Source organism: Poecile atricapillus, chromosome 15, assembly GCF_030490865.1.
Source record: "Poecile atricapillus isolate bPoeAtr1 chromosome 15, bPoeAtr1.hap1, whole genome shotgun sequence".
Classification (NCBI taxonomy): Eukaryota; Metazoa; Chordata; class Aves; order Passeriformes; family Paridae; genus Poecile; species Poecile atricapillus.
Genome location: NC_081263.1, coordinates 7,455,876 through 7,466,604, shown reverse-complemented (window position 1 = coordinate 7,466,604; position 10,729 = coordinate 7,455,876). Strand labels below are relative to the sequence as shown.

At 64.0% G+C, this 10,729-nt stretch overlaps 2 protein-coding genes across 2 annotated transcripts; both read right to left on the bottom strand.

Annotated features, from left to right (window-relative positions):
• Positions 1 to 226: 226 nt before the first annotated feature.
• SRXN1 (sulfiredoxin 1) lies at positions 227 to 2,702 on the bottom strand. The gene is made up of 2 exons (XM_058850750.1): positions 1,252 to 2,702; positions 227 to 1,090 (listed from the first exon to the last, which is right to left on the bottom strand). The coding sequence occupies exons 1-2, from the start codon at positions 1,762 to 1,764 to the stop codon at positions 887 to 889; spliced, it is 717 nt and encodes a 238-aa protein (XP_058706733.1). The 5' UTR covers positions 1,765 to 2,702; the 3' UTR covers positions 227 to 886.
• Positions 2,703 to 2,895: 193 nt separating this feature from the next.
• Positions 2,896 to 7,998, bottom strand: SCRT2 (scratch family transcriptional repressor 2). Its single transcript, XM_058850749.1, has 2 exons — positions 7,806 to 7,998; positions 2,896 to 5,650 (listed from the first exon to the last, which is right to left on the bottom strand). Exons 1-2 carry the CDS (start codon positions 7,927 to 7,929, stop codon positions 4,944 to 4,946), a joined length of 831 nt encoding a protein of 276 aa, XP_058706732.1. The 5' UTR covers positions 7,930 to 7,998; the 3' UTR covers positions 2,896 to 4,943.
• Between the last annotated feature and the right edge of the window lie 2,731 nt (positions 7,999 to 10,729).

Here is a 10,729-nt window from a genome sequence, read left to right as displayed (position 1 = left end):
TCTATGTCAGGGCGGGCTGGCAGAGCATTGTCCTGTCACAGCATCCATCCCCTGCACAGCATCCATTCCCTTGGAGAACATCCATCCCCTTGCAAAGCATCTGTCATTGTTCTGTGTGTCCACAGCCACTGCTCCTGCTGGTGCCAGGCCACCATGCTGTGTCCTGATGTGCCATGCTGGACCACCGCTCCCAACCTCAGCACCCTCTAGCACCACACCAAGGAGCTGCAGGGGTTTTGATCATCTTTATTCCAGGTGCAGCAGCAGATGTCCCCACCACAGGATTTTGGAGATGTTCCCCATGGAGACTGGGATGACAGGTGAGCCCAGAATCGCTGAGGGTGGGCTGGGGACTGGCCATGCTGGGTCAGCTGTGTCTCTTCTTTGTGTCCTTGATTCTGTTGTGTCCCAGTACGCCCGTACCCCTCCCCGGTTCAGATGCGCTCCGAATGAGCTGTGACTTGTCCCAGTTCCAGTGTGCTCCGGTTCAGCCATTCCCGCTTGAGCCATGCCCCGATTAAGCCCATTCCATCCCGGTTCAGCTATTCCCGCTTGAGCCGTGCCCCGGTTTAGCCTGTTCCATCCCGGTTCAGCTATTCCCGATTGCGCCATGCCCCGGTTCATCCCGTCCCGGTTCATCCCGTCCCGGTTCATCCCGTCCCGTCCCGGTCCGCGGGGTCGCTCCGGGCGGCGCAGCGCGGCACAATGGCGCCACCTGCCGGCCCCGCCGGGCGCCTCCCGGTACCGGTGAGAGCCTGACCCCTCCCGGCTGGAGGGACCCCGGGGACTCCCCAGGGCTGGGGACCCCTGGGCATCCTCACCAGGGGCTCACGGCTCGGAACCGCCAGGGACAGAGGGGGCTGCTGGGCATCCTCGGGGTGCTGGGCTAGCGCAGGTGAGGCGTGGAGGAGCCGAGGTAGGTCCGGAGGTCGCTGAGGGTGGAGGGGATGATCTTGGCCGGGATGGTCTCCCGGCGGAGTGCCTGGTGGGCAGCGAAGCGGTGGCAGCCCCCGAAGGAGTAGAAGTAATCGCCGCCCTCACTGCCTTTGACCCAGAGCACGTCGATGGGGGGCACCCGCTCGGGATCCTCCTGGGAAAGGGGAGAGACATCCAAGAGCAACACACCCCAGCACTCCCAACCTGCCCTGACACCCCCCGACCTGACTGTGCCAGGGCTTGGGTGCCTCCCCAGCAGTCCCCTCTGAATGGGTGCAGGAGGGGCTGCCGCTGCATCCCGGGGGCTGTGCTCACCTGCAGGGTCTCCATCAGGCTCTGCACCTTTTCCGGCTCCAGCTCTGCCGGGATGGGCCGGATGAGGACACGCATGGGCACGTTGTGCACGGCCGAGATGTGCTGTGTATGGATGCTCCTGTCGTCAGCCTCAGCCATGGCTGTTGCTGCCGCCCGGCTTTGGCCTTCCTCTGTCCTGCTCAGCCGAGCCCTCCGCTCTGCCCCGAGCAGCGCAGCGCCCAGCCGGGCCCCTTTGCTTCCTCCTGGCCTGGCCATCGTCATCGTCACGGCCGCCGCCCCACCGTTTTGCAGAGTCATAGTGAAGGGGCAGGACAGACTTCCGGGCCGGGTGCCAGAGCCGGCTGGCCCGCTGCCTGCTCTGGAGAGCCTGCGGTCAGGGCTGCCCTCGGCTCCTCTTTCCCATGGGACACCCATGGGCACGGGGCAGCCGAGCCCCCCACCGTGTGTGCGGGGGTCCTTATCCTGCCCTCTGCGGCTCTCGGGTCCCACCTGGCCGTGCCCGGGCAGGATCATCCTGCAACTGGAAGTTGGGATACGCCCCCCACCTGCCTGGCTGTACCAGGAACATGTGTCCAACCCAGAGCCCCCTCCCTACTGTGCTGACACCTATGGGGTCTGCGGCAAGGAACATGAGGCATGAAACTACTGCAGGGCTGAGCAGTGATGCTGGGATGCTCCACAGATGGGCAGGCACGGAAGAACTTCAGCCCGGAGTCTTTCTAGGTCATTTCTTCAGACCAGTGTTCCAAATGGGGAGAGGCTCCCGGGAAGAACTGGGTCTCCCACCCCTCTGACTGCTGAACCGGGACACCCTGAATCCACAGCAGGGACATGATGACAGTGGATGGCTGCTCCCGGTGCCCTCACTGGTGTCATGGACGGTCCCCAGCCCCAGAGCTGACTCGGGAGCATGCAGATGATGATCAGGGATGGGTTTGTGAGGCTCTGGAATTAGTTTTCTGCAATGTGTATCTGGTAATGACTTTGCTGGTGAAAGATTGCACTGATGTCACTGGGAGCCTAGGGCTCAGCTAGGTCTTTGCTGACAAGCTGGATGCTAAAAATAATTTGCCTTCCCCCATTGGCACCCGCATCTGGGAAAGGATGAGGAAAGAGGGGTGGGGAGCAGGAATGCCTGTCTGCCCCCGGGAGAAGGGGCTCTGCTGAGTTGTTGCCACCGGCGAGTTCAAATAAAATTTGCTCACAGAATCCTCCCCATCCAGTGCAGCGGCGCCCCGGGGATGTGTGAGCATTACCGGCGCCCTCCCCGGGCTGCCCGCCGGGCTCTGCGCCCGCTGCCGGGATTTCACACGCCGCTTTACTTCCAGGTCAGCGCTCTGCCGCGCTCACAGCCCCCGGCGCTCTCACGAGCAGGGTGGCATCGTAACCCCGCCTTGTCACAGTAGGGGGGTGTCTGGCCGCTGCCCACTGGATGAAGGGCTGGTAGCAGTGTGGATGCTCCGGGCACCTCAGCCACCCGTTCCCAATGGGCTGCCAGGACATCACCCCTCTATTTGGGGCAGTTCTCTCCACGACGCCCCAGCCCAGGAGTGCGCGTGAGCACAGGGCACCGTGAGATGGGCAGGCTGGCAGCTCGCGTGCCGCCACCCGCCACCGCCGACACAAATCTCCCAAGACACATGGTTAGTGGCAGAAATCCCTTTTATATCCCTGAATTGCGTTACAAGTAATACTGCGGGTGGCCGGATCTCAGTAGACTTGTCATACTGGGGCTGGCGAGTACAAAACCTGGCAGAAAAAATCTATCATGCACGGAAAATTATTGCTGTAGTATCTGCTATTTACAGAAGAGAGGGGCAGCGGCGCAGTGCTCCAAGCCTGCCGGCCTCAGGACGCCGTGCTCCGCCGGCATCGTGGGGAAAACCCGGTGGGGTGCCCGCGTGGCCAGGGCGATGCTCACCCCCTCTGTGGGGTGCGGACGTGTGATCACCGTGCCATGGCAGCGAGGACCACGACAGGGACATCCCCACCCAACCCGTGACCAACACAGGCACCGAGGCAGCGGGAGGAAGACGGTGCAGGGAGGAAGACGGCGCAGGAAGACGGTGTGGGGGTGCGCGAGTGCGGCCCCACGGGGTGCCGGGCTCAGTCCCGAAGTGTTGGGGACCGGCACGGGGTGGTGGGGCTGTGGCAACTCGCGGCCCGAGGTAGGAAGCGGAGGCGTGGGTCGGGCCCCGCTCCGGAATGCCGTGTGCGGCGCTCGCTCCGGGGCCGGTGCGGGGCGCTCCGCCGGGAGGTTGCATAGAGTGGCTGGTTTGTCCCCACTGGGCTGGCGCGGGGCACGGAGCAAAGCAGGAGCCCGTGGCAGCAAGGAAGACAAAGGAGAAGGGCTTTGCCTTTGGGGGAGGCTTGCAGGACATGGAGCCTGGGCTGCCGGGCCAGCTCGTGCCCTCCTCCCTCCGTGCCCGCCACACAGTCCGCTCTCGGGGTCCTGTCCCCGTCCGTGTCACCGTGGCTGTGTCCTGGGCACGGCAGCTCTGCAGCAGCTCTGCCACCTCCTGCGAGCCAGCGCTGGCATGGCCCGGCCAGTCTTGACAAATAAATAGTGAAAAGCATAAGTTATAAATAATATAAATAAGAACATTTAAATAGACTCACCCAAACTTTACAGCTACTCTGATCCCCTCCTCCTGAGTGCAGGTGGGGGCAATGGCGAGGGAGCCGGGAGCCGGCTGGAGAAGGGGCTGGGGATACACGGGGGGTGGTTGGGGGTTCGGGTACTACCTGCCCCAGGGCTGGGTCTCCAGCCCAGCTGCCAGCCCAGCCCTTAGCATGGAGAGGGGGGGCTGCACCTGCCTGGGGGGGGCTATTCCCCATCACTGTGGCAGGGGCCAGTTGTGCCTGGCCAAGCAGGGAGCTGGGAGCCAACAGAGGACGTGTCGTGTGGATCTCTGCTGGAAGCCCCTGGCTCTTCCCTTGGCTCTTCCCTTGACTCTTCCCTTGGTTCTTCCCCTGACTCCAGGGCTGTGGATCTGCAGTGCCAGGGTGAACACTGTGCCATGGGGCAGAGGGGCAGCAGGGTGCCCTGTGTGTGGTGGGCTGCAGGGATCCTAGGCTCCAAGGGTGACTGGCAGCCCTGCCCTCTGTCAGCCTCAGTGGCCATCAGTCCTGCTGAGCCGGCAGTAACACCAGCCGGTGGTCTCATCAAGATTAGGGTCAAGGGGAGGGTTTGCTCCTAGTGGGGAGCAGAAAAGTGTCTTTTCTCTCCCAGGATCCCCTGGGAAGAGAAGCAGCAGCTCTAAATAAATAATAGTAATAAATTAAATAAATAGAGGTGAAAGTCACAAGCTAGGGGAGGAAAATCTCTCCTGGGTCTGGAAGAGGTCCCCAGGTGAGTCCCCCGCAGAGAGACCTGCCTGGCTGCGGGGGGGCTCTGGGACCCAGGGGAAAGGAGCTGGGTCCCACAGTGGGGGACCCCCTTCCCAGGGAGCAAGTGGGGAGTGAGTCTGTGGGGATATGTCCTCCAGCCTCAGCACAGCAACAAACCAGCTGGCTGCAGCTGCAGGAGTGCTGGCACAGGGACTGGGACCAGGATGGGATAGGGACGGGAATGGGGACGGGATGGGATGTATAGGGGAACAGGGATGGGCGTGGGATGAGATAGGGACAGGGACGGGGATTGGATAGAAGGATGAGGTTGGGAATGGGGATGTGCCACAGGGGTTGGGGGGCTAGTTCCCTATTGCACAGCTGTGTTCGGAGCCCTTGAAGCAGGCGGACTCGTAGTGCTTGTTGAGGTACGACTTGAGAGCGAAGGTCTTCTCGCACTGCTTGCACTTGTAGTGCTTGAAGGCGGAGTGGGTCTGCATGTGGGCGCGCAGGTTGGAGCGGTCGGCGAAGGCTTTCCCGCAGTGGGAGCAGCCGAACGGCTTCTCCCCGGTGTGGGACCTCATGTGGCCCTGCAGCAGCCAGGGCCGGCTGAAGGCTTTGCCACACACGTCGCACTTGTGCTTGAGGTTGTGGGTGAGGACGTGCATGGCCAGGGCGGGCATGGAGACGTACGCCTTCCCGCAGGTGGGGCATTTCCTCGCCATCTTGCTGTCCAGGCTGCGGTGGGTCTGCTTGTGCCGGCTGAGGTTGGAGGAGGTGGCGTAGGTCTTGCCACACTCGGGGCAGGAGTGACGGTGGCTGCCACGGCGCTGGCTCTCGCTGCGCCGGCGCGACCGCCCGTCCGTGATGAAGAAGGCATCCATGGAGTAGCTGTCTGTCACTGCCGCCTCCCCATTGAAGTAGCGGGCGGAAAAGCTGGACTGGGGGCTCTCGGGATCGCTGTACTCCTCGTGACCGGGTGCGTAGGCTGGGTCTGGTGGCGGTGGTGGCAAGCCTTGCTTCTTGTCAGTGTCGTAGCCGGCTGGCGCCAGGCAGTGCTGGAGGTACCCTGTGGGGACAACACAGTGGGGTCATTGTCCCTCCCGAGCAGCTTCACCAGGGGCAGGAAAAAGCCACAAGCTAAAATTTCCCATAGGAGGTGCAGAACCAGGGTTCCCCCCCCCACACAGACTGGTTTCTGTCGCTGCTGAGCCACTGAGCATCAGGGCTGCGTTGTCCTGCCCTGGCTCCTGTCTGCATCTGTCAGCAGGATGGGTCCCATCCCGCAGGGCTGCTCGGGATGGGAACTGGGGATGGAACTGCAGAACGTCCAGCTGCGCCTGCCCCGGCTGCAGGCAGCCCCCGGGGGCCATTAGCTGCCAGACAGCTGTCGGTGCCGGCAGCTCATTGTTCACCGGGGCCATGCCGGTAATGAGCTATGCTCCATGAGCAGCCGGGATGAGGAGGATGAGGCTGTTCCAGGTTCCCCTTCCCCAGAGAACAGGCTGGGAAAGCCCCCCCCCCCCATCTCTCTGCTGTCCCTGTAGGGCTTATTCCCTGGAGATGAAGCAGCACCAGGAGGGCAGCAGCACCAGATCCCTGGCCTCCTGCCAAAATGAGTGACCCACAGCCCCCCAGATGTGGAGCCAGGCTCAGGTACCACTCCAATGGCGTCACACACATGTGACATTGGTGCAAGTCTGCTCGTGACACTGCTTCGTATGTGGGACTCCCAACCTGTGTCAGAGTGGGCGCTGCGTTGGCATCCCAGTGCCTCTGTGCTGTCACACAAAGGTCACCACAGGAGCAGCAGCACAGCCCCCTTCCCACAACGCTAGCAATCCTGGGGATGTACTGGCACCCCAAGACCTCCAAATTGGTCCCAGAAATCCTCTGCCTTGTGCACACTGGTTCTTGCAAGCTGCTTCAGTGGCCTCATCCCCACTGACAACGACAGGGGGGCTATTGGGGGGCCTGGGGTCAGTGCACAGCCGGGCTGACCCATGCACCCCGTAGGGCAGCAGGGACATCCCACCACAGCTGCAGCCGAGCATCCCCTAAATCCACACACCCTCTGGCAGCACCCACGGGACCCTTTGGCAAGCAACGGCTGCCGGTTGTCCCGTGGCATCCAGGGGTGCCAACTGTGGGGAGGGGGCTGTGTGGCACGGGCAGAGCCGGGCCCCCCCGTCCCCCGCGCCGTGCTGACAGCGCGGGCTGTGCAGAAAGCGCTCTGCTCAGCAATTTCTCACGCTGCCTCCGAGCATGCAGCAAGGTTATTTCCAGGAGAGCAGCGTCGGCAGCTTCTGCCCAGCTGCAGCACATCCCTCCCCCACCGTCTCCTGGTTGATGGGGGGAGCAGAGGAACCCCAGGCCGACCAGGCTTTGCACCCCGGCCCCTGGCAGGGAAAGCCCACCAAGGGCCGGCGAGCACTAGAAAAGGGGGGACAAGCTCCGCAGCGGCTGGGCGATGCTAGCTTGTATGTGGCTGGATCAGGCCCATTCCCGCATCCAGCTCCGTTTCCCAATCCACGAGCAGCCAGGACTCCCCCGCCTATGCAACAGACCCCCCGACTCGCGGCCAGCCCCTCTTTGTGGGCAGGTGCCTGGGCTGCCCCGTTGCGGGGCTGTGCCAAGCCCGGGGAACTCCGAGCCCACCGCAGTATTTCCCCGCAGGACGGGATTCCAAGGACCACGGCCACCCCTAGACCAGCCTTTTGCACCTCTCCCGCTACTGGGGGTACCCCCTATTCACCCACCCCGCTCCCCGTGCCCCGGAGGGCGCCGGCCCCCCCCGCGCTCCCAGGGGGGCTCGGGGCACTGCTGCGAACAATGAAACCCTCCGGCACGGCGAGGCTGCCGCCCCCCGCCGCCCCCGCAGACCGGTTGCTTCTTATCCCCCCAACTTATCGTGGGAAGGAGCCCACCTCGGTGCCCTATGGGCGGGGGGGACTCCGCCTGCCCACGGGGCTGAAGCTGTCACGCAGGGGATGTTTCCCCAAGGACCAACTTCGGCAGCGGCCGGTGGCCCCGGAGCCGGGGACAACACGACGACGAGGGATGACACACCCCGCCCCGCACCCCTCGCCCGCCGCGGGACACAACGCGGGGACCCCCTCCCCGTCCTGCCCTGCGTCCCCCCCGTGTCTCCTTCCCGGTGCCCCGCCGGGCGCACAGACAATAGAGGCGGGGGGGCCCCTCCGGACCCCCGGCCCCGCACTCACCATCGCCGGCGGCGGGGCCGGGCAGCGTGTAGGGGGGCTCCAGGGGGGCGTAGGGGGGCGCGGGGGCCCCGGCGGCCGGGAACGCCTCCGCTTTCAGCTTCTTCACCAGGAAGGAGCGGGGCATGGCGGGGCCGGGCAGCGCTGGACACCTCCGGTACCGGCACCGCCACCGGCCCCGGCCCCCGCACCGGCCCCGGCCCCCCCGCCCCGGCCCCGGCCCCGGCGCTCGGCCCCGGCGGTGCGCACGGAGAGGCGCGGGGAGGCGAGTGCGAGGGGCGGGGAGGCAGCAGGGCGGCGAGGAGGAGGAGGAGGAGGAGGAAGAGAAGGAGGTGGGGAAGCGGGGGAGGAGGAGGAGGAAGGCAGGCGGGAGGGGGGGGGGAGGGGGCCGCTTCGCCCGGCCGCACCCGGAGCCCCCCCAGAACCCCCCGAGCTGCCGGCAGCGCGGGGTGCCCCGGGCATCACGACACTGTGGGATCCCTGGTCCCTCCCCCTGGTTCCTCCCCCCACCCCGGCCACGGACAATGGGGACACAGGGGGACGGGGGGAGGCGGGAGAGGGGGGGGCACATGCCTCTGCCTCCCACCGCCTTTGTCTCCCTGCCGCCAGTCCCCGGGACCAGGGAAGGACGGGTCTGGCGGGCGGGAGTCTTCATCCCCATCCCTGTCCTCATGTATGTCCCCTGTCCCCATTCCTGTCCCCTGTCCCTTGTCTTATCTCCATCCCTGTCCCTGTTCCTGCTTCTTGTCCCTTTCTCCTTTCCTTGTCCTTGATCCCTGTTCCTGGTTCCCGTTCCCTGTTCTCATCTCTGTCCACAGTCCTTTTCCACTGACCCCTTTCTCTTTCCCTTCTCTCTTCCCCTGTACCTTTTTCTGTATCCTCAACTCTTTCCCCTCTTCCCTGATCTCATCTCTGTCCCTCCTCTGTCTTGTCCCCATCCCTGCTCACTGTTCCCATCCCTCTTTTCCCACCTTCTCTTCCCTTCCCATGTCCCTGTCCCACTCCCAGTCCCCAGGAAGCACCGTGACCTTCGGAGCCACAACAATAGCCGGGCTCGTGGCAGTTCATTGTTCCCAGCCAGAGCCCCCACTCTTACTCCCCCCTCGTCTCATTGGAGCCCCCACTCCCCCCCCTTTTTCTCTGTGCTCCACTGCAGGCAGCTGGTGGTCCGGGGCTGCCTTTTCCTGCAGTTGTGCCATCTGAAGACCGGAGTTGTGCCATCTGAGGGCCAGTGGGTGACACGGAGACCTGACTGGCAGCTGGCCGTGCTCTCCCTGAGCCTTGTGTAATGCTGAGAGTGTTGCAGCACTTAATAAGGATGGTTCCTCCGCTGTCACTGCAGGCAGAGCGCTGGCATGGCTGGCACGGGGCAGCCCTGGGCACACTAGTCCTTTTGGCCAGGGATGTGGCACTGGGTCTGGGGACCAAAAGCAGCATCCCCACAAGCAGCACCGTGAGCCTGCCTACACACAGCCATGTCTGCTCCTTCAGTCGTGCCCAGAGCCACATCTGGAGCCAGCCCTGCATCACAGTGCCCCTGCTCACTGCTTTGTGTGGTACTCCACAGCCCAGGGCATCCCACAGCATCCCACAGTATCCTTACAGCCCAGGGCATCTCACAGCCCACATCACTCCACAGCCTAGAGCATCCCACAGGCCACAGCATCCCACAGCATCTCACAGCATCCCACAGCTAAGCATATCCCACAGGTCACAGCATCCCCCATCCCAGAGCATCCCATATCCACAGCACTCCACATCCTACAGGATCCCAGGGCTGCTCCCCATGTGGGCTGGGGTCTCTCCACTTGCTCCTGCAGTGCTTGGCCAGGGATTGCTGGCAGCACCACGAGCCCCATCTGTCCCTGCAGCACTGCCCTGACGTCAAGGCTCTGCCAAGTTCAAGGTCACCTCTCCCGCAGGGCTGCGGCCCCGAGGGGACACTGCCTGCCGGGCTGCTCGTGGCATCCCACACACACACTGGGCTCCCGGCCTCCGCTCCCTGATTTATTTATCCGTGCGTGTGCCTGTTCTCTCCTGGAAGGCACGTTTGCAGAACGGGCGATTACTTACGCCCTAGTTGGGCCTGCCTGCCCGCTGCCTGCCCGCTGCCCGTCCGCTGCCCGCTGCCTGCCTGCCCGCTGCCCTGGGATTTTGTCTCTCTCCAGGCTGCGGTGTAATAAGGGAGGTAATTAAGTGTAAAAGGCAGGAGGAGGGAGGGCTGGGAAGGGGGGAGCAGCCCCAGCTCCTTTCGGAGGCAGGGGACTGCGATAATGTATGGTAATAACCGCAGCCAGCCCTGCCGAGCTGATAGCGCTGACGGCAGCGCCTGGGCCCCCCCAAACCTGCCCCCACCACCGTGGGGAGGGGGAGCAGCGCCAGAAGAAAGGCTCAGCCTTCCTCCACCGGGTTTGTGCCTTCCTGAGCAGCTGTATGGAAATAATTCCCATCGGAGGCAATTGTTTCCCCGACAAGAGGGAGGGGGCTGCGGGGGTACTGTGGGTGAGGGGTTTTGGAGGCTCCCAAGGGCAGGATCATCCTCTTGGGGGGCAGGAGGAGAGAGGTCAGGTCCCTACTCCAGCTCCCAGTCTACCCACAAGGGACATATCTGCTACTGGAATGAGACAAGCTGCCCCGTGGTGCCCCCACATCTCCCACTGGTCCTCAGCTTCCCCATCCTCCATGGATCCTGGACACAGGCTGTGAGGTCAACCAGGATCTGCCAGAGGATGCCCACTAATGCCAGGAGGCAGAGCCCTCAGTCCTGCCCTCTCTGCTGCCTCAGCTGCAGGACCCCCACCACTGCCAGCTCGGGGGGCTGCTGGCTATTAGGTATTCCAATCTCGTCCTTCCCAGAGGCGTCCGGGTCGCAGCCGGAGCCCCGAAGTGGCTCCAATTCGTGGTCTGGTGCTGCCGCCGGCGCAGGG